Source organism: Taeniopygia guttata, chromosome 3 (assembly GCF_048771995.1).
Source record: "Taeniopygia guttata chromosome 3, bTaeGut7.mat, whole genome shotgun sequence".
In the NCBI taxonomy this organism is placed as follows: domain Eukaryota; kingdom Metazoa; phylum Chordata; class Aves; order Passeriformes; family Estrildidae; genus Taeniopygia; species Taeniopygia guttata.
In genome coordinates, this window is record NC_133027.1 from 34,255,358 (window position 1) to 34,278,919 (window position 23,562).

Here is a 23,562-nt window from a genome sequence, read left to right on the forward strand (position 1 = left end):
CTGTTCTCCCAGGTGTTCCACATAAACAAAATGGAAAAGCAAATCAGCATCACAAACTTCAGAAGCAGCGGCTTGAGATTTTAGTATCTACTGCTGTCAACACTGTTTTGTTCTGACTGTAGAATTGTAGAATGTGAAGCAGTTGGAATGGATCTTAAAGATCATCTAGTCCCAACCCCTCCTGCTGTAGGCAGGGACACCTCTCACTAGACCAGATTGCTCAAGGCCTTCCCCAGCCTGGCCTTGAATGCTTCCAGGATTGGGGCATCCACAGCCTCCTTGGGTAACCTATTCCAGTGTCTCACCACCCTCACAATAAAGAATTTCTACCTAACACCTAGTCTAAATTTCTTCTTTCATTTTGTACCCATTTTCCCTAGTTCTACCACTAGAATTCCTGACAATAAGTCCCTTTACGGCTTCCCGGCAGGCCACCTTCAGATACTGGAAGTTTGCTGTGAGGTCTCCATGCAACCTTCTCTTCGTCAGGCGAAGAGCCCCAACTTTCCCAGCCCGTCCTCCTAGGAGGGGTGCTCTAGCTGCCTGATTACCTTTGTGGCCCTTGTCTGGACTTGTGCCAACAGATCCCTGTCCTTTTTATGTTGGGAGCTGAACGCAGTGTCTCAGGTGGGATTTCCCAAGAGCCAAGGGGCAGAATCACCTGTGACCTGCTGACCATGTTCCTTTTGGTGCAGCCCAGGATTCTGTTTGGTTTTCTGGGCTCCAAGTGCACATAGCAGGCTCATGTTGGCTTTTTCATCAGCCATCACCCCCAAGTCTTTCTCCCCAAGCCTGCTTGCAATCACATCTCTGCCTCGCCTTTAGGTGAGAAACTGGATTATTCTATTCTTAGCACTGGACCTTTTTTGTCCTGGTATCTTCTTTAGCTGCAGTCCAGCTGTACCAGTACCTTTTGACCTATTAATTTACCAAATTTGTCTGAAGAACCCTTGAGTGTCCTCTGAAATAACTGAAATGCAAATGCTTCTATGATTGAAATGCTAATGCTTCTTGTACATCTGCAATGCCAGGCCTGCTCTCATGGAATGCTTTTGGCTGTAGCACAGTGCCACCAAGTGTGTGACAGTTGGTGCCTATTGCTAGTGTTAGGTCTTGTTCTGTCTATTGCTATTGCTTTCTACATTAACTCAAATTTTAACTCTTTGAAAGTTAATGTAATACATTGCAGCTTAAAATCTCTGGCTCAGACTTTGTCTGCAGATGGGTTAGTCTGTGCCTATTGCTTTGGATGACCAGAGCCGAGTTCAGTAAACCTATGTGACTCTAGTAACATGCCTAAACTATGAGAAACTTCTTTCATTCAAAATTCCACTTTTATTTTGAACCATGGTCATCTTTCACTCTTCCCACTTCTAAGTGGTACCTTTGTGTACCTGTTGAGCCAAGGGGAACTTAGGAAAGAATTTTCCTTTATCTCTTGGTTGTAGATGTTCCTGGTAAAAGTGTTAAGCTCTCTTTTATTCATGTCAGTTGAAACATAACAATAATGTATTTCATAGTAATACAGGTTTAGGCCTTTTGTATCTTGACTGGTATTTGCATAGGCTGTAGTTGCTCTTGAATATTTAAATGTTGGTGTGCTGTGTGTAAGCATGAACCTGCTCAGCAATCTATGGCTGAATGTAACACTAGGATGGCAATTTGCAAAAAGTAAATGAATTGTGAAGTGTGAAAGAGCTTAAGCATTGAATTCTTTGAGTTTTGGGAAGGTTCAGCTTGATATCTTTCAATTATTAGAGTTTTAAGTTCTTTGCTTATTTGTAGTACACTGATTGCTCTAAGGAAGAGGAAGATCGTTAGCCTATAGGTGGGCCGCTTTTGGAAAGTTATTTAAAGGCTTCATCCAGTACAAGGAACTGCATCCTTCTCAGGCTCTTCACCTTGTATAACTATGAATATGCTATCTTTACAGCCTTCAAGATCCAGAGGAGGCACGGGACCAATTTCATCTGGCCAGACTGAACTGCAAGAAATTTGCTTTTGTGCACGTGGCCTTTGCACAGTTTGAGCTATCACAAGGTATGTTAAAAAAAAAAAAAACAAAAAACCAGCAAAACTTGTTTGGTGTTGCTGTTCTGTTTTGTTTTAAATTTCTGCTCCTTTACGTAATTTTTAAGGAAACTTATAGGTATTGAATCAGAAAAAAGTCGGAATTTTTAAAATTGAAATTTACTGAGAACATATGTTCACTTTTAAAATTAAAATATGCACACAGTTCATTGTTATTTTCTATTTTAGAAATAACTTTGAAATCAGGTGAAAATTGTTAGTAGTTTCTACTTTTCTAATTTGGATCTTGCAGTGGAAGGCAAGAGTAAGGGTCTTCCTGCATATTGAGGCTCAAATATTTTGCTTGCTTGTGGAAGAAATTCTGTCTTCCAAAAAGCATCTGTAGATTGAGTATGTGTTTATTAAACCAATATACACAGTCAATGTGCAATTTGGTTGCGCTGGTACTTGCTAGCAAGGCTGTGTTGGCTTGTATTTTTGGGTGTCTCTTTTGTTTCCATGGGTGATTTGAACAGCAACATATGTCACCCTGTATATTTCTTCCTTTGACAGTTTGCTCTGTACAGAAAACAAGCACATTCTGTGAAAGTAATTTTCTTATTTGAATGGAGAAGACTTGATTAATATATTTTTGTTTTTTTGTGATTTATTTTCCTTCATGTTTTTTAGTATCATGCAAGTTGTTGTACACTGCCTAGTATGAGAAATTCTCCCCAAACTTAGCTACACTAAATAAATTAATCTATTCTACACTCTAGATTGTGAATACATTTTACTAGTTATTCCTCTTTCTTTACTTCTGTTTATTTTCCACTGATAGTGGTTTTGTCTATACACTTTTGCTCCAGTACTACTTTTTAAGTGTATTTTAGGATATTGTTTAATTATTCAAACTGTGGCCCATGAGATAGAGCCATTTTGTTAAAATCAAAGTAGATACTCATTTGTCATCTCAGATTTTCCAGTTTTTCTTTAGTGATAAGTTGATTGGCATTAGAGCAGGAAAGGCTATGAACCAACTTCCCCATATCACCTCCCTCTGCCCCCCCCTCCACCCCCCAGAAGTATGTGTTATGTCTTAGGAATGATTCCTGTACAGGATGGGGAAAAGAATTCAAAAATCTGCATATTTGTGACTTGAAATGACACAGTTTCTGTGTTATGCATAAGTCAGTTATCTGACCAGTCTTGTACTAATATAAACTTGTGGTATTGAATTTCTAAACAGTAGTAAAAAGAAGCTAATAATTTATTTGGTGAGCACTGGATGTTTATTTAAACAGATAATTAAACACTAATACTGCAATAACAAAGATATTGTTAAATAAGTGTAATAAAACCTATTGTGTAATTTAATACAGTGTAGAAATGTTGCTACAGGTTACCAGTGACTAAATTCATCCTGTAGTTATGGGATGTGTTCATGCAGTAATTTATTTTACTTTGACACTAAGTAATCAACCTAGAATGAAGTCCTAATCCCTAAGGAAATAAGCCAGTTATGATGGGCTTTGTTTTATCTGTGGTGTGCTCTCTGATTTGTGTCTGTTACCCTTGAGCTGCTCATGTGTCCTTTGATAATGTGTATGGAGCTACAGTATCCCTGCTGGGTGCTTCAAAGGGGATTAGTGGAACGTATGAGTTATAAATTGTTACTTAAGAGTGCTGTTCCTTTTTCACTGTGTCCACTTAGGCCAGAGGGAAAGGAGGAGGGTAGTGCTTTGCTTCTTCATCCCAGTTATTTCAGCAGTGGTTGGCACATTTGTCATTATTTGCTTTTGCATTAAGAAGAAAAACTGAATTGCACATTCTCTTCCTTAGCTCACAATTTTGCTCAAGATAAAAGCTCAAGTTGAAATTGTGAAATTAGACTTGGCAAATTGACGTTGATTTCTTAATAATTGAATATTAGTGACCTGGAAATGGAGGGACATAATAAAGGTGCCAGTCTGGTTTTTGTGGCTTTTTTTATTTTTTACTTAAATACTGACTACTATTTTATTTAAATACCTCAGATGAGGAGTTATCTTGTCTTCACTTGTGTGGTGTACTTGAAGATGACTTGCTGTGAATTGGTCAGAACTCATGACCACAGAAAAAAATCTACTCATGCCATTTCAAATCTTAAGACAAGGTGGTTGATCCAGGCTTTTGGTATGTGATGAAGTGGACTGATTGGAATTCAGAAATACTTCTGGCTTTATTTGGTGCCTTGGATCCTCATCTATTAAGGGGAATGAAGCAGTTCATCTTTCACATACATGTTTTGGTGTCATGTTCTTTCTTACTCAATGAGGCACATAATACCAGGAGGAATTACTTTCAAGTAGCAGGTCTTGTTGAAGAAATAAGTGGTTACTAAATATAGCCAAAGGTAGAATTACAGAATGCTGGTTAAGGATTCTTAGAGCCTATCCACTTTGCTAATGATTTAGGAGAAAAAAACAGTATTTGGCTATATGGTTAAAAACCAAATTATAACAAATTAGCACAAAATTGATTTAAATGAAATTATAGCTCATCTAATTTTGGTGCTTCCTTGCTTCAGTGTTTGACATCATCCATTTAATATTCTTAACATAAGTTACTTAAAGCATAAGTTTCTGATACCTACACTTCCACCAGCCTGAACTGTGGGCAACAGTGATGTCTAACTTAATTTATGAGTGGAGTTTTGAGTGTGGGGGACATGGTACTCAAAATATACTCAAGTATATGCATAATAACATATGTTGTATAATATATATGTGGCAGGAATGTAAGAACAAAGTGGTTTGTTTTGCTGCTTTGGAATGGAGGAAGAGGAGCATTTGGGGTTTCAGGGGCTTTGACAACTGTAGCAAAATATTGCATCATTTTGCCCAGATGTTCTTCAAACCAAGTATTGTGGTTACAGTACACTTTTTTCCTTATTTGACTGGCTCTCATAGATGCCTGTATACATGTTTACATACGTAAATTGACTGCTTCAATATGTTTTGTTAACACATTTCCTTTCCCACCCCAGCTCTTTTCAAAGTTGTCTATGCCATTTACTAATCTCTAAAACTGTAATGAAAAAATATCCTTGCTTTTCTCTCCTCTTTTCTTAACAGTAGTGCTGTACAGAGTTGTTTTATTTAACAGGTGGCTTTAGATGTGATTTCTGTTAAGTGCTTTAAAGATGTTTTATAATATATACATAATAAAACTTTTACCTGGTCAGATCTAAATGGAAGTCCATAAAAGTCTTATTTCCTTGCTGATACTACAGAAAAAATGAATTTTAAAATTAGTACAATTTTCTTACAGTTCCTATAACACTAAAAAAAGACTGAGAATGCATATTTTGTGACTTGGCATTCAATTTAATGTGAAAATTGACTTGTATGATTCACTTGCAAGTATATCCAGGCAGTTTCCTTAAAATGACAAGGTAAGAGGAGGTGTCCCTAATGAAAAATGGCTTCATAGAACTATGCAAAATGTATGTAAGACAACATGAATGTAACAATATAGTTTAAAAAATCTTTCCCCAGTGTGATTTCTGTGATTACTAACTCTGTGCTTTCTTACACTTAGAAAATGAGAAGAAGTGTAAGCAGATCCTTCAGAAAGCTGTGGAGTGCTCTGCTGTTCCTCTAGAATTGTTGGAAACTGCTCTGCAAAACTTACATTTGAAAAAAAAGCAGCTACTTTCAGATGAGGAGAAGGAGAACTTTGCAGGTGATTGCAGCTTCTTCAAATACTGCTTGCTTATGTGTGTTGTGATTCAAGATTGGAAAAAAATCACTAGTGTTTTTCCCCTTCTAGATACAAACTCAGTCTCTGTTGCCCAATAAACAGATACATTTGTCTATATTATGAATCTTATTCCTTCAGTGGTTGTTTTTATCTTCAGTGCAGTGGCTGTAGTTTGTAGGTGCTGTGGCATGGTTGATTCTGTAATTCTGCAGGGGGTGTTCCTCTGGCTGTCATCAGGGATTTGTGGTTTGTAAAGAGCTACTGTTGGTAGAGAAGAATTAGGACTGAAATATATAGACTAAACCACACATGTAGGTTGCTTGCAGGTGTATCTTGTGACAGACTGGGAAAGCTCTGACAGTAATTTCAGTGAAGTCAAATCTAGGAAAAATAATCCATTTCAACTTTATTTTGGACAAAACCCATATGTTTATCAGTAGAAAATTGAAGTGCTTTCTTACATAAATAAGTAACATAAATCCTAAGTGATTCTTATTGCTGGTTATATAACTTCAAAAAGAGAACAGTTATTTCTTGAAGCTTTCAAGGGATAAATTTGTTTGGAGTGGAATTGAGCAAGAAATATGGTTTTCAAAAAATAGACTTCCGCATTAAAGTGTGTGTAGCTAACTCTTTCAAGAGCGATGTCTAACACTTCCATATTTTTGCATTGTGTAAATTTGACTGATTTAATTTTCTTAGGGATATATTTTCAGGAGTGGTGTTTGAGATTGTCTTGGCACCTATTGGATCAACCTTTGACTGAAACACAGTGGGGGTGAACCCTTTTAATAGTGTTCGGCTATGGCATTCATTTTTAATAACCTCTATTTTGTCTTATTCTGTTTATCATTAATTGGATTTAGAAATCATAAATGCCTCTGCTGATGTACTGTGCCACTGGAGAATATCTTGAAGGATACCAATATCCTTCATGGATTGTACAATTGTTTTGCTGACATTATTGACTTGCTGCTGCAGAGCTAAGGGGGTACCTGTGAGAATGCATGGCAAAACCCTGCCTACCAGTTAGGAAGCAGTGAACTTTGGGGCAAGAATAGGCTAATTTAATTTTTCATATGAGTTTGTAATTAGGTATTTGAAAAATGCAAACAACTAATTCAGTTATTTGAAGATGAAAGTTTAAAAGGTAAATAACACCAGACTTGAAATATCTCAAACTCCGGAACATACATGGCCTAAATTGCTGATTTTGGCTTTAAGTGAATTTGTATGGTCCTCTGGAGCAATAGAGGCTATTTTAGTATATTGGCATTTAGATCTTTTCTGTTTTGTATTACCATTTGGAGAGCTGCTTTTGAATTTTTTTTTTAAATATGAATGCTGTATATGTACATGCATTTCTTTGCAGCTTCAAAAGATTGTACAGATTGCTTTTGATAGTTATATGCAGTTGGTGTTGTGATGCAAATGTAAACCATGCGTAGTGTCGAGAAACCTTTGGTTTAATTCCTTTTTTCTCTTTCATTAATGCACAGCAATCTAAAGTATTGGACATACCAGGTGCAATCACACACTTTTAGTTAGGAAAAGATAGTATTTAAGAAATGTAGGTTGCAGAACCGTTTTAGAAACATTTTGGGTGGAAGAGAGCCTTGGGTCATGGAGTCCAGCTGTGGTAAAGAGTATCATGAGAAGCAGATGGGCTGTCTTAGAGTGTGAAGGAATGAAAGTATTGTAGATGGCCAGCTGGGTGTGAGAGTCCAGTGGCCAGCTTGGTAGTGAAGAAAACAAATCTTTGGGGAAAAAAGATAGTATGGCATGCATTTGTGAGGTGGTAATGGTCCTGGGTTGGTAATAAAACTACACTGTACATTGAGGCACTTGTTTTATTTAAATGAGTAGTTTGGTCTCTTGGCATAAGTAGTTTATAAAACATTAAGTACTAGAAATGGCCAATACTGCACTGTTTATCTACCAGAAGTCTGACTTCTGGCTGAAAGTAGATGGGGGCTATGGGAGAATTCAAAATATAAGTAAAATCAATTTTAATAAACTGATACAAATTTAAACATGTTATGATAGGTGCTATATACAAGAGTCCTTAAATTGTGATTTCTTGGAAGGCTGTGGATAGCTGTGAATCTTGTTGGCCAAGTAGATAATTTCCTATACTGATGTAATACAAGGCCTACGTGATGTAGATGGTTATATTATATAGTATCTTAGTTAGAATCTTTGAATGGTTTGGTTTGGAAAGGAAATTGAAGATCATCTAGTTACAGCCCCCTGCCATGGGGCAAAACCACTTTCCACTAGACTAGGTTGCTTGAAGCAACATTCAACCTGGTTTTGAACACTTCCTGTTGCCTTTGGGTTTTTTTTGAAGTATGGCCTTTGTTGTCTCTTAAAAAAAAAAAATCTTGTCGCATTGAAGAGATCTTAATCAAAAGAATCAATTTAAATTTTCTAAAAAGGGTTTGTCAGGAAAATAGCTGAGTTCAAGTGATTATTGTTAATCTGAAGGTGCTTAAAATAGCTTGTACTCAACATAATTCTCTAAATGAAGAATTAAACTGTGTTGTAATGTGAATGTGTGTTCATTAAGGTGTTGATACACTTTCATTAATATATTCTGAGTTCTTGTGGTTTTTGTCTCTGACAAATGACCTTTCCTTCACATGTAGGGAAAAATAAATGTGGAAGACTGTGTTGTTCTGAACTGTTTATTTGTGGGTTTGAGTTTCTAGAATGACTTCTCAAATAACTTGCTTTCGGGTTGTGTTTGCCATAAGGTATATCTGAAATATATACTTTCACAAAGTTTAAGTTGACTTGACATATTATTTTAAGATTGAAGTAAAACTTCATAAAACTTCTGCTAAATCTTCAAAAATCAAGCAAGATTATCTTCTGGATTAAGATGGGGCTGGTGGATGAGCTTTTTGCTATTGCCTGCCTTGATACTCCCTGACCTTGCACAGCTTATATGACCACACTCAAATTTGCTATCACTGCAATCAGCTGGTTTAATTTAACACAATTAATTGCTTAGAATAATTTAGTTGAATTTGTCTGATATGATCTGAAGAATTTTATTTTCCCTACAGTATCTAGTACACAGGAGTCTGAACTTCAGAATATAGGTGGAAATCACAGAAGCTTAAAAAGGAATGATTCTAGTGAAAATTCTTCTACTATTACCAGATCTTTATTTAGGTAATGTTTTTATTTCTTATTTAATGTCTTATAATTTAAACCAAAACCAAACACATACACTACAGTGTTGTGTGTTTTGTTTTGTGGTTTCTTTTTTTTTTTTTTTTATTTGAGTTTGTTTTTTCTTTTAGGGAAGAAAAGTCACAGGAACAGGGTGCCCTAGTTAATTACCACAATCCATTGAGACCACTAAACAAATTTAACCAGGTAAAACATGTTACATTTTCTTTAAGATCTTAAACTCTTTATTTTGCTGTACACACCTGATAACTTTGAATTTTTTCTAAGATTTGCCCATTTGGGAGGATTCCTGTTACCCTAGTATCTGATGATGGTGATGACATGGAAGATTCAGATGTCCCACTCACGGCTAGTGTTATGAAGAGGTATGGTTATTGGGTTTACATACAGCACAACAGATTTTAATACTCCTTTTTAATGGTACTTTTATTGCATAGTGGAAATGTCAGATGTCAATGTTAAATGTGGCCTGAAGGATAGAGAAAAATAGTCATAATTGCAACAAGTACTGCAGTAACTTACTTCCAGTCTTGCTATGCAAATTCTTTGTATGAAAGCATGTAAAGATGAAGAGAAATAATTTTCTGGCTTATCAGTAAGCTCAAAAGAAATGGAAATTCAAGTGGAAATAAATGTAGTTCAAATATCTTTAAGTTTATGTAGTGCAGTTTTTAAAATAAGAGATAAGACAGTCTTGTAATTTTCAAGCTATTTTAAAATCCTCATTTTATAGGACTTATTTGTTTTGTTTCTCACTTTGTTGTCCTAGTGGACCTGCTTTTCTGTATATTTGAAGCTTGTAGCCAAAAATCTTTCACACAACTACTTTTTTCATCTCATTCACAAAAAAGACACCCACACTGTGTTGGTGTGTGATGTAATTAAGATGTTACTTCAACAGGCAAACATCCAGCTCCAAACAAACAGCCTTTGCTGCACCTTTTCCACCATCAGAACCAAAACCTTGTGGCCGTGATTCGTACAGCCTGGGAGATTTGCAGGTAACTTAAATGTTTTTTATATACATAAAGGAGCTCTAGCTATCCTATCATATTAGTAAGAAAGATAATAACATCTTTTTCAATTTAAGAAAGAAATAATGTAGGATTTCCCTTTAAGTAATCATTTGGGGATAGAAACATTCATTGTGGCTTTTAAACTTGAAAATTGTTATGCATGATATAGGGTATTATAACAGAGCTTTCTCTGAGTAGTACATCTGATGGGAGCAATGGGAGTGGTGTTTGAAATATGATTTATGAAGAGGGGATAAATAAGATTTCAACTTGACTACAGGACCTCCTTCAGCTGTAGTCATGAATTTTACCATGGGAAGTACCCTATGTAATGAAGTCCATTCAACTAAGCTAGTGCTCTATGAAGCCATAAATTAAAACTTTTGATAAAGATATTTTTTTCATCAAAAAACAAATGTCTTACATTACTATGTCTTACATTTTCATGTCCCATGTCCTCATCCCCTAAAAGAAAATTCCAGAATAGAAATCATTTAGGCCTTTATTATAGGAACTGGATTATGAAAATTCAGAATGCTGATGTATTTAAAAGTAGCATCAGTAATACTTGTCTGTGTAACCTGCACAGTTCCCTGAAGCATGTTTGCTTTGCAGTGCACCTGCCATTTAATTACCTTAAAGAAATGTCTTCTGTACTACACTACTCCTGAGTTTGCCTTTGATTATTTTTTTAAGATGCTTTTTATGTTCTTTAGTCCTTACAAGAAAAAACAGCTTTACAGTTGCAGATGTTGGATGAGGGCAGCTCAGAAACAGCTACCAATTCAACTGTAACTCTCAAAACCAAAGTGGATGCAAGTCTTGTGACAAAAAGAGCAGGTAATTATTAATGTCATGTCTGAGTAGTTTGAAATAGAATAAGCATTGAAAATGTGCTGTTCTGTATTTTTTAAAAATGTTTTGCTAAATAAAATGTTTTTCAAAAAGTGGACGTTACTACATTATTAACATACTTTTGGAGACTGATTCTTAAAGTTCTTTTAAAAACAGTTTTGATGCATTTCAGAAATACTTCACTAGACAGTGTGTGGATTTTGACTGTTGTGTGAAGTCAGCTAGAAATAGGGATGGTATTAGAATTACATTATGTTGTCTTTCTGGAAAATGTTGTAACCAGCTTAGATTTATAGCAAGGATTTTAGGGCTAGTAAAATCTAGAAGGTTGCTAATTATTTACCAACCTTATGGAATATGCAATACATGTACTAACCTCCTATGTTTAGTTGCTAGCTACTTCAGTGATTCATCAGAAAGCTGGTTCCCTAAGTGGCTTTCTCATCCTGCTGAAAAAATTAGGTGAAAATGTCTAATATTGCAATATTTAGGATTGCATACGTACATATGTATTGTAGGAAAGAAACATTTCAATTGAAAAATTGTGATTTTTCAACTGTCCCCTCAGCTCCCCAGTGAACTTTTCCCACTGACTTGCATTGGGAACAGTTTGGGTTTCATGTGATGCTTCCCTGTTTGTGCTTAATTCATGTTTCCAGGTGATATGATGGTTGAGGTAGTTCAGTCCTTCAGCAGTTGACTTGCACTAAGCTGCTCAGCATGGGATGCTGCTTTCTAATAAGTTGAAAAGAAAACTTTTCAAGCTTGTGAAGGAACAGTCTTAAGCTGTGCTGTTTGCAGCCTGCACTGTAACATCCCACCATTTCACTCTTGTACTACCTGTGCAAAAGGAACTAGGAGACAGAGTGCCAAGTCCCTTTAGGCCTCTGGCTTGAGTCATTACGCTTGGATTATAGGTTGCCTGTTGTCACAGACGACAGACTTCTAATTCGGAGTATGATAATAAGGTTATCTTCAGTGCTTTATAAACCTGCTCAATATCCCAGGATGTTGTAATACAATTTGTGAAGGTATCTCTGTTATTGTCACAGTATTATCCTAAGACTTTGAAGAAAGTTGCCATTTTACTCCACTGTGAATTGAATATGGAGCCTGAGGACTTCATTAATGTCTCTTGAGGCCTAATTCCTAATGTATCTTAAGGCCTAATTAGGCCTTAAGACTAAATCATCTGTGATTAGTCTGATCTAGAAAATAAGGTAAAACTATTCTAGAGACTTTTCAAGTGTTGAATATTGAATCATTTTAATAATCTGGTTTTTGTTTTTTTTTTTCCCCAGAAAATAAAGTTCAGCATCTGGAGCTGAAGATACCAGAGCCGAGGAGTCTGGACAGTCAACAGCAACCATCTAGTTTTGGAGAAAGCTATAAAAAGCAGTTGGAACAGATTAAACTAAACTGTGTTAATGCCAGAAAAAAAATGACAACTCAAGAAGTGTCACAGGAAAGCTGCTATGGAGAGGTAAAGTAACAAAAATACATACTACACGTGGGCTAATAGCAGCCTTCTCACTTTGAAGAAATTATTTCTGTCTTCTTAATTGCAGCTCCTTGTGTGATATTATGCCTTGTTTTGCCCTTTGTAGGGAAAACAAACAAACCTCGAACAGTCTGGTCATCCTGTTTCAAGACGATTATCACCATCAGATGCTATTTTGAAGAAAAATCACCCATCACACGTTTATGGAACACCAAGCACCACCACATCTAATGATTATATGGCCTGGTAAGCCTACTATAAGATGGTAGTTGATATCTGGAAAGGTTTAGCAGATTTTTACAGGGTTTTAAAAATTTTTCTGTTTGATAGCAAACATTCCAAGTGCTTCTGTAAAGTGCCTGACTTTGAGATTCAAGATTGCATTTAGGGACCTTTGCCTTTTTGGGCAGCTTTTCAGCACTTGAATGTTTACCATCAAATCAATAAGTCCCTAGAAGAGCATTTACCTTTTTCACTGATCTCTGCTACATGACACTTTCTTTTGGATAACTTTATGTGGCTGACGGGCTTCTTAGACTGATAACTATATATCAGTTTATTTCTGTGTCTGAGGTTTTTTTAAAAGCACTTTGAGAAATCCAGAGGCTTGCAGAATTAAGCACTTATGTTAGGAAATTATAGCATTTGCTTATCCATGTTACCTTAAATAAGGCATAAACCCCTACGCCGTCGTTGGCAAATCTTTCTAATTATATGATTACTTGTTATTTTCATAAGTCTCTAGGATGAATCACATAGGTTAAGGTTGTATGCTGAGTAAGCACTGTTTCTGTTGGTAGGACCTCTGTCTCTATAGCTGTAGAATTCAGAGTATATGTAGGGCATGAACCACATCATTTCATGAAGGATCGTGATAATAGTCCTTGATTTAAATTCTCTTTACTTAGTTTGTAAATGCTAATGTACTTAATTTACATGCTAAATATGCATGATTGCTGAGTGTGTCTGTATTCAAAGAAAGCCATGCTTTGCACTGGTTTTGTCTTTTATTTTACTTCTGTTGTTTTACTCTACCAAGTAAATCCTAGTTATATACACTTTTTCCACTTCTGATCTTGTCATTGATTTCTGTAAATATGGTGGGGGGAAAATAAAGTATGTTCAGAAATATAACTAAAGAGATGGCAGACATATCAGGAGAACAAAATAAAAAAAAATAGGATTTTTTTCAAATTTTAGTTTTCTTAAATCCATGATTTTTCTGCTCATACACAGTGTAGCTAAAGCTCTCAAGGCAATAGTGCGAGTTTTTGAAATTGTCAGTCTCAATATGCTTACTTTAAGATTTAAACAGGTAATCTAAAAGGTTTTTGAATAAATAACAATAAGCTGAAGTCTAAATGGCTCAAACTCTTATAATCAGCTCTTCTAGCTTTATAGGTATTTCACTTTTCAGTTGCTGGGTACTTCCAGCTATTGTCTGAAGATAGTGAGTTGGTGTTTTTAAAAACAGTGTATTTTTAAAGTTTCAGTGTATTTCTAAAAGGACTTTTAAATGAAGATGATGAAGTGGTATTAATGATAATTAGTGAATGAAGTGGAAACTTGGGCTCTTGCTAGTTAATAGGGTTTAACTTTGAAGAAGTTAACAAGAACTTAAGAAGAAACATTTCAATTTTGTTAAAATAATCTTAAGAAAATACAGCTAATGCAGATATTATTTATTTTTTTGTATTAGTTTCAGCACACCAGTCATAAAGGACAAGTTTGTACCAGGATGTCAAATTTCTACTCCTTACAGCCAGTTCCCTTATTATTTACCACATACTCCAGCAACTCCATTTCAAAATCAAGTTGGCTTGCAGGTAACAATATTCTGTCATTTTTTAGCACATATTTTCATTGGGAATGATTTAGGTAAAATAAGTGTGTATATATTTTTTTTAATCTGAAGTTACTGTTCATCTTCCTGGATGAGCAATGGAAAGTAGTCTAGTATTCCTAAAATAACTTTCTTCGTGTTTGAATTTAGATGACCTAAGTCAGGTGCTGAAAAATCAGTTTAATTTTGTCAAAATGCTGGAGCCTTTATGTCTGCAATCTAAGCCTTTTCAGATCCTACTTAATGACAGAGAAAAGAACTAGAACCTCTATTTTTTGTTCTGCAGTGCTTTTACAGTGGTAGTAGCCAGTACAGTACCAAAAAATAGAAGTAGTGTGTGTTGAAAACCATAAGTTTGAGGGAGGTAAAAGATTGCATTTCTCCTCCATTTTTGGGAGATTTCACAAATTTTGATACATTTGTTGTGACCTGATATAATGTAAAAATGGGTTACCTTAGATGTGTTGCATATTCAGGTAGGAATCTTCTCAATTGCAGATGATACTGGGGGATAGGTTTAAGCTTCCTGCCAGAGGATAAGTATTGATAAATTAATAAATCAAACTTGAGGCCTTTCTGTGGCTTGATGCAGCAGGTATGGGCAATGCAGGCTGTTTCAACTTCACACTACTGCAGTCTTCTAGCTAGTAATTAGCTTCAATTATAATGATAGGTGATTTCAGTACAGCTCTTAAGTTTCATGCTGAGACTGAAAGTCTCATGAATAATGTAGTTTCTGATATTATATGTAAGGAGGGAGGTGTCTCTAATGATCTGGGAAGCCTTATTAAAGAACATCTATTCCTTGATTTCCAGTGTGAGGATCATTGGCACCTTTTACAAGAGTGCAGTAATGTCACATGCCAAATGATGACCAGTGTATGGGGATCTAGCTTTCATTTGAAGTTTCTTTACTGCTTCTAAACAATTTTATCTTTTTCAGAAATAGCAAGACATTTTAACTTAATAAAAACTAGAGCTCTGTTCCATGTACCAACATTTATTTCTTAACCATTTCTATGTGTACACAGGTTCCAGCTTCTGTACCTTCGCATGAATGCCTTGTCATCAATGGAAGAGTTTATACAGTGTTAAAGCAAATAGGTAGTGGAGGCTCAAGTAAGGTAAGGTGCTCCTTTATTCTTTTAGGCAGTTACTCATTTACACAGTAGTACAGTCTATTATAAATACACATTGAAATCACCTAATAAGTGCTTAGTGTTCACATGTACAAAATGCTTGACCCAGGGAATCTAGAACTTTGCTGGTTTAGTGCCTTGCTTAGACTTTTTGCTCTTGAAGATAATTTCTATGGTAGAGTAAGCATTAAAATTCCTGGTAGAATCAGCTCTTCTGTTATAAGAGATGTGCTGCATTGTGTACATCCTAATGTGAGAGGCTGTTGTTTAGAGCAGTAGGATTACATTGTTGGGAAATGGGTGACTTGTAAAGTTGATTGAGAGCCTGAAAGAGACAGACCATCTCTTAACTAATTCTGTAACTTGTGTGAGAAGAAGTTGTTGCTATGTCTGAAGTGGTGAGTGAGCTGCTTTTTAGATGGAAATTTGAAGTCATGGGAGCTTGCGAACAATATTGGCAAAATCTCTTGCGTTTGTTATAGGTTCTTACTTTCTTAACAGCATAAGCAGTTTAGCTGGATGTTGTGGGGGACATACATCAAAGGCCTTACAGAAGTCCAGATAGGTGACATCGCTATCTGTTCCCTTGTCCACTGATGTAGTCCCTCCCTCACAGAAGGCTACTGGATTGGTCAGACTTGCATGTGGTGAAGCAGTGCTGGCTCTCTCAAATCACCACCCTGTTCTCCATGTGTTTTAGTATAGCTTCTAGGAAGACTTAGAGGTCTTTCCTTTTGTGAATCCGTGTTGACTGTGTCTGATGATTGCTTTTCAATAGTAACCAGTAGGATATTCTCTGTAATATTTCCAGCAACTGAGATTAGGCTAACAGGTTGCCTGGGTCTTTCCTCATATCCTTGTTAATTGGACTAATATTAGCCAGCTTCCAGTCAGCGGGGAGCTCCAGAAAGAAGAGCTTCCTGTGTTGCCAATGTGTGGTTGTAGAATGAGGTAGGATGGCAGGGGCTTCTGTGTCACTTTATCATTATCTGCTTCAAACAAGACCAAAATAGAGCATGTTATACATGGGGTTTGAAAATATAGCCAAGGATGGAGATTTCATAGCCTATCTGGACAAGAAGTTTTCCTGTTGGACTATATGACAGTAAAAAATCAAAATATCTAATTGTAATTTTCCTTATTGTTAGCTATGTCTGTTGCATCTTGTACTTTGATGATTCAAGAGGAGTCTGTCATACCTTCCCTTTAAATAGCTGAAGACAGCAATAGAATTTCCTACAGCCTTCTCATCTTCAGACTGAATGAGACCTTGTGCTCTCAACCTCTTCTAATGTGCTATGTGATCTAGCCTCCAAATCATTTTAGTGTGACAAAGTGAATGTGTGAGGGCAAACTAAACTGGTATCTCTGGGAGTGTTATTTTGTAATCTTTATCTTAGGAGCATTGCACACTCATGATGTACTACACCTGGCGAAATATAATGTGGCACCAAGATATCTTCTGATAGAAGGTTGCTTCTGTTGTAACTGTCTTTCTTAATTTTATCATGCTGATCGTATGGATTTTTATATTGTTTTTTTCATTTGAAAAGGTAAAATTCTTTGGTATGCTGGCTGAGTTGAGATGAAGGACCATAATACATCAGATTTAGGGATGAATGAAGTTATTAACTGATACTATTTTGCAGGTATTTCAAGTACTGAATGACAAGAAGCAGCTGTATGCTGTCAAATATGTGAATCTAGAGGAAGCTGATCAACAGACTGTTGAGAGCTATAAGAATGAAATTGCTCATTTGAGTAAACTGCAGCAACATAGTGATAAGATCATCCGCCTTTATAGCTAGTGAGTAAATACTAACTTTTTGCAATTAGTATTTCTCTATAAAAAGATATTTCCTTCACTTTTAACATACATGTTTTATTTTTAGTGAAATTACTGATCAACATATCTACATGGTAATGGAGTGTGGAAATATTGATCTCAATAGCTGGCTTAAAAAGAAAAAAAAGATGGATCCATTGGAACGAAAGAGCTATTGGAAAAATATGCTGGAAGCTGTTCACACAATCCATGAACATGGTATTCTTAAATAATTCTAGGTATTTGTATAAGATATATGGCAGATAATATGGATCTGGTTTAAAATTGGAGGTGGTATTGTTTTTAGTGTTGGTGCAATCTTAATGATCTTCAAAGATGGGTATTTATAGTATTTTTAAAAATGCAGTGAAGCAAAAAACCAAGGTAAATCTTGATCCAGAGATAAACTTAGCTAACTGGAGAAGGATCTCACAAATATCACTGTCTATGTAATGCTATGTTTTCTTTCAACAGCTGGAAAATATTTTCTGGTTTAGACCACCTCATGTATTCTCAATTCTACTTGTTCCCCCTTAGACTCAAATTTTAGCCACTCAGTCTCTCCAGACATAGCTTTGACATTAATGACGGCTCTTCCATCTTTACTTTGACAAAGTATTTCAGCTTTTTCCTGGAGTTCTTCTGGCCTTCCTCTCACCTTTACCTATATAATTGTGTATGCATCTATATACTGTTTGTCTGTATAGTACAAAGGAGAGGACAGACTTGGATCTTTTCCTATATAATAATGAAGTGAAGACTAGTAGCAGAAAGCATCATCCATTTTCAGGACTAGAAACAAACAGCAAAACCTACTGAAATTCAGGATGCATACATACGTGTGATGTTTTGAAAAAAGACAGTGTAAAATATCAAGATAGATTGGTTGATTATGTATATAGTAACCAAAATTCATGTTACATTGTGCAAGCAGGGTTTGTGAGAAGTCAGTTGTGTATACTCCTCAGTGAATGGTACCTTTAATCAGACCAAGAAATACAATTATTTTAACTATCTGCTTAACTAATTAAAGAGAGAACTACAGACATGGACAGGCCACTGAATTGCTCGAGAGCAGCAATCCAGTGTGGCCATGTGCACACAAAGCTGGAGTGTCTGTCCCAAACTGAGACAAACTGTGCAACTCGAATTGCTTGGAGCTGTTCTGGAGTAGCTGCAGGTTTGAATAGGTGGCAATTCTAACTAAACTTATGCAAGTTAGGAACTGTTTAGGAAGAAATGGAAGCACTTTTGTGAAATCTGCAGAGACTCAGATAAAGCCAATCTGCACCTTCTCTCTGTGCAAGGGTTATGGGAATTGAGTAATGCTAACCCTTATGGTGGTAATTTGGATTTACTTTAAACTCTCTTTTACAGGCATTATTCACAGTGATCTGAAACCAGCAAACTTTCTGATAGTTGATGGAATGTTAAAACTAATTGACTTTGGTATTGCAAACCAAATGCAGCCAGATGTGACAAGTATCATTAAAGATTCTCAGGTGAAATCCTTCTGGAAAATTCATGTCCATATTTCTGTCAAGTGTGATAGTACCTGCTGATAATTTTGATTGTAATAACCTCAATTACTATTGAAATTTTATGCTGAATTGTTTTATATGTGTATATGAATAGTCATGTATACTGTTTTTTACATGTTTTGAATGAACAGAATAATAATGGCATTCAGCCTTAATAGAAGCAAACTTTTAAGATGCTTTTCAGTGTTTTGGGACAGAAATCTAAGTTGTTATTAAGTTAATTAAATTTAATGCATGCTTTGCCTAAAATAATATTTTTTTTCATTTTTATGGCTAGGCTGGCACAATGAATTACATGCCACCTGAAGCAATAGAAGATAGGTCTTCCTATGGAGAAAATGGCAAGCCTCGTTCTAAGGTAGTATGATCTTTTTCCTCCTATTCCCTTCATTGTTAAGAAGGAAGTAATTCAGTCATGTATCTTCAAATTTGTTTTTTTTCAAAATATTCCACTGAAACTTGAACAAAAAAAAATTTACTGTGCCATGATGATGGTGTGCAGAGTTAGAAGGTTAAGCCTCATCTTCCTAACTACCTAAAAGCATTTGGCAGATGGTGTTCAGAAAAATGCAAGTGCTCAATTACTGAGTAAAACTGAAAGTAAACCAGAGGCACAGGCTTGGGCATTTTAGGGCCACGTATATGCGTTCACTGTATCCTATTAATTTTTCTCTGCTACAGATTACTGTGTATTGTAGTAAATTTTATAATATCACCAGGGCAATGGAACGTGAATGATGAGAAAAGTACTGAAGGGAAAGCATTTTTCACATTGGCAGTCAAACTTCAACTGAGGGTTATGTGGTTTGGTGAAAAAGTATTTAAAATCCATATGCACTTGCATGTACGTGAATATTAACTTATTAACAGTTGAATGGAAGTATTATTGTGTAATGAAATGCAGTCTTTCTAAATAGTGAATAAAATATTTTATAAGTGGATTTCTTTTTTAAAGTCGATAATTTTTTACCTTTTGTACTTTTAATACTGCATGCAAAGTGCAGATTTGTTCAGCCCATCTAAGCAAAAATCTAACCATTGTGCTGGGAGTCAGGTTTTCTGTATGCATCTTTCTCCCCTTCCCTCCTCTCCCCCACTCTGTGCTTCTCTTAAAGTGCTTCAGCTTCAACAGGAGAAGTGCAAAGTTGTCCTGTAAGGAACAGCCTGAGTGTCAGGGTTGAAATATGGATCTGAATCCTTTAAACCCAGGGGAATTGAATTGTAGCTTTCCACTTTGGAGACATAGTGGTGATTTCTCACTGTGTCCTGGATTTAAATAATTTAGTATGCTTTTACTTGTATTTATTTTTAAATCTGAAATTAGAATCCTGCAGTTTGACTTGTTAAACTTAACTCTAGTTTTAAGTTAGTTCTTCAAGTAAGTTGGTTTTTCAAAAATAGTTAAGAATAGTTTTCTTACGGAATATCAGTGAAGGAAGCCACATAACTGTCTTAGCAGATAATGGCATGCTGCCTTGGTGATTTTGTATAATAGTAACAAAGATCTCTTATACAATGAAAACTGTACAAATGCATGATAAATTGACTGAAGGGCTAGTTCCTTAAGTAGATAATAATATTAATTTTTTTTTAATGTTAGATAAGTCCCAAAAGCGATGTGTGGTCACTGGGCTGCATTTTGTACTGTATGACATATGGAAGGACTCCATTTCAGCATATAACAAGTCACATCAATAAAATGCATGCTATTGTTGATCCAAATTATGAAATAGGGTTCCCAGATATTGCTGAGAAGGATCTTCAAGATGTGCTGAAGGTAAGTGTTCTTTTTGTTTTAAGTAATGGTAATTTCTTTATTTAAAGTATATTTTCTAAAACTGAATGAGTTGTACTTGAGAGACCTTTTCCATAAAGAGATGCTCACTGCTACTTGCGGTAACAGGCGTTATTCTAAAAGAATGAAGCTAGACCTACTTCATGTAGTTAAAGTTTCTTTTCAGCTCAATACCAACTAAGTAAGTACTGAAAGCAGTCTGACTTAAGTTCTTTTATTCAACAACCTAAGTAAATACTGTTAATTCCTAGGGCAATTCATAATTTATAGGCAAAACAGTCTTCCTCTTTTGATTTGCAGCGCTGCTTAGTAAGAAATCCTAAAGAGAGAATTTCTGTTTCGGAGTTGCTGGTACATCCCTATGTTCAAATTCAAAGTCACTGTCAAACAGGTACATTTATTTTAAAATATTTTTATTAAATAGTATTTGTAACTATGCTTTAAAAAGCACTTTACTCTTAGATGTACTATGAGCTTGTTGGTGTGACTCAAATTTGTTTGGTGCCTACATCTGCTTCATAAAAGGCTTCAATATTTTCATTCTTAAACCTCTTGCAAACTGGTGTGGCAATTTTTACACTGATAATGTATACAATTTCAGCATAACTATAAATTAACTGCAGGTGTCCCAAATGCAAAAGGAGCAACAGAGGAAATGAAACGTATCCTTGGCCAGCTTGTTGGCTTGAATTCTCCCAATTCTATTTCTAGAGCTGCAAGGGTAAGTAAATTGTCTTTTCTATTTTGTTGTAGGAGTACATGCCCATGCAGACAAAGGTTAGAATGTTCAGTAGTGAAAGCTGAAACAATATATATATGAAATCTTTAGCCATAGCTGGAAAAACATTGCATATCTTAGTGCTTTTATTTGCAAGGATGCGGAATATCTCTACATTCTTCTGAATTGGAAGGATTGAAAATGATGCCAGTAATCTTTAGTTTTAATTTTTTCTTTCCATCTCCCAGTAGATCTGCTTTGCTTTTAATCTGCCCCTATGCATCAGTCTTCTAATTTTAAGAACCCTCAATATGGAGGAATTATCTAAATTGATCTGTTAAGTGTGCACACTCTTGGACTGCAACTGTTCCTGTTTCCTGGAAGCTACTGAACTGTTAATGCAGTGCTATGTGTAAATTAGTTCTGGTCGGTTGAAGTATTGCAGCCTCTCTGTTTATTGCCTGAAAGAGAAGCTTGATAAATCTTCAACTGCTCTTTCTACCTTTGTCTTAGAAATGATGGTGGTAAAATATTAAGACCTTGAAAATGCAAAGCTGCTTTCATGGGCAGGAAAGCAAATTCAATGTATATTAAATCCAAAGGAGTTCATACTTACACTTCTAGTTTCACTTTATCTGTTTTAAATATGAGGGTGAACAAGTAGTTAGTAACAAAATGGTGATGTGGCTGTTTGTGAGCATCTGAGTATCTCATGTAAAGCTTGCATGCCCCCAGTACATAACTCTCTCCTTCCATGCTGGGGTTTCCATAGAGGAGACATTTAATAGAGTAAACTTGATTTTAGGTCTCTGCAGCTCATTTGTTCTCTCCTGACTTGTGAAGCTCTGTTTCTGCCCCCACTGCTAAGTCAATGTATGTATTCTCTTCTGGGCACTGCACTGCATTACAGCTGGTACAACTAAGCTGTCTTAAGTGTTTTTATTTTTTATTTGACAGAGCAATTTTAGTATGGAATATTTTAGTATGTGGTGATTTATTTCAAGTGGTAATATTTGTTATATAGTTTGAATCCATATGCAGTACAACTGTGTTCACCTGAATACCCTGTGTGTTTAACTTTCAGACTTTATATGAACAGTGCAACAGTGGTAAAACTCTTGATGTATCAGCATTTGCAAAACCTGGGAGTCAAAAAACGTGGACAACAAAATAATGTACTATTGTTCAGGAGGCAACAGACGTCTGGTCTGTTCAAAAAGTATTTTGTGCTGCTAGCTTTTAAAGGACACTCAGCATAAAGTTTGCATTTTTATATGTTCTTTGTGTTCTTTTGAAAATGATTGCAGGTCATTAAAAAGAATTTAATGGAATGCTTTTTACTGTGGGCTCTTTTACTCCTTGCCTGCTGCTTGGGTTGAGCAATGACAATGGCTATTTGGTGGTTATGGTTTGTTACTTACAAAGCACTACAGTTTCTGGGGTACAAAAACTTGTATGAGAATCTTTTAAGATGAAATCTTTTGAGAAGTTAATATTTAAAAATTCCCCAAAAATGCCAATTGTTGTATGTGAAAAACATGAAATACCTTTTGAAGCATCTCCTAAGGCAGGAACAGAGTGCTATGCTGTTCTGTCCTTTGCTAACATATACCTTGGAAATGAACAATCTGTATAAACCACCAGTTACAATATTGGTAGATGCATGTAAATGTCACCCAGTTTTTGAGCTGTTCCTGTGGATAAGTGTTATGATGGAATCATCAGTACTGTATTGAACTTATGTGAATAAAATGGCTCTTGTTGTATTAAAAATGCTATTATAAGTGTAGTCTACTTTTCAAATTTCAAAATAATAGAAATTCCTTCAGGATTCACAATGGTAATAAATTACTAATTTGGATTTTTAAAAGCATTAATACAAAGCATTCTCTAAAATGCAGTGAATGTAAGAGAAGTGGATTTTACATGGTTGTTATTGGATTGGTCAGGTATTAACTGAATTACATTTCTGGTGCGAGTGTATGTTCATACCTGCCCTCCTTTGTTTTGGGTTAGCTGTGATTCTCCACATTACACAGGGAGAGTGATCAGAATGGGAACTATTCCTGATGAGGAGGGCTTAAGCAGAGATAATGTGTGCTCCACTGCAGTGTTGGAGCACACACAGGAACAGCACATCTCCTTCCTATGAGCAAACCTGGAATGATAAACTTAAAAGTGTTGGTCTTATTATGTGAAACAGGGTGTGGAATCTCAATAGTCATCTGTCAGGATGGGGGTAGTTTTCCCATATTTCTAGTGAAAAACATAGTGGTCTTGTTCTTGCCCATTTTCATAAGGACGTATGCGGGTATTCTCAGTTCAGTCAGAGAGAAAACAAAGGTTTCTAACTAGGCAGAAGCCTGGGAAACAG

At 35.8% G+C, this 23,562-nt stretch overlaps 1 protein-coding gene across 1 annotated transcript in view; it reads left to right on the forward strand.

The window, feature by feature from the left end:
* The window catches only part of TTK (TTK protein kinase), a 29,549-nt gene extending 6,588 nt beyond the window's left edge, over nucleotides 1-22,961 (forward strand). Inside the window, exons 5-23 of the mRNA XM_030267498.4 lie at nucleotides 1,934-2,040; nucleotides 5,593-5,736; nucleotides 8,826-8,934; nucleotides 9,066-9,141; nucleotides 9,223-9,320; nucleotides 9,857-9,956; nucleotides 10,688-10,811; nucleotides 12,128-12,309; nucleotides 12,434-12,573; nucleotides 14,027-14,153; nucleotides 15,202-15,294; nucleotides 16,959-17,116; nucleotides 17,202-17,353; nucleotides 18,512-18,636; nucleotides 18,953-19,033; nucleotides 20,276-20,452; nucleotides 20,771-20,861; nucleotides 21,094-21,191; nucleotides 22,273-22,961. Coding sequence (XP_030123358.4) covers nucleotides 1,934-2,040; nucleotides 5,593-5,736; nucleotides 8,826-8,934; nucleotides 9,066-9,141; nucleotides 9,223-9,320; nucleotides 9,857-9,956; nucleotides 10,688-10,811; nucleotides 12,128-12,309; nucleotides 12,434-12,573; nucleotides 14,027-14,153; nucleotides 15,202-15,294; nucleotides 16,959-17,116; nucleotides 17,202-17,353; nucleotides 18,512-18,636; nucleotides 18,953-19,033; nucleotides 20,276-20,452; nucleotides 20,771-20,861; nucleotides 21,094-21,191; nucleotides 22,273-22,362 — 2,272 coding nt within the window. The 3' untranslated portion in view covers nucleotides 22,363-22,961. The remainder of the gene's footprint in view (nucleotides 1-1,933; nucleotides 2,041-5,592; nucleotides 5,737-8,825; nucleotides 8,935-9,065; nucleotides 9,142-9,222; nucleotides 9,321-9,856; nucleotides 9,957-10,687; nucleotides 10,812-12,127; nucleotides 12,310-12,433; nucleotides 12,574-14,026; nucleotides 14,154-15,201; nucleotides 15,295-16,958; nucleotides 17,117-17,201; nucleotides 17,354-18,511; nucleotides 18,637-18,952; nucleotides 19,034-20,275; nucleotides 20,453-20,770; nucleotides 20,862-21,093; nucleotides 21,192-22,272) is intronic.
* Nucleotides 22,962-23,562: the final 601 nt, after the last annotated feature.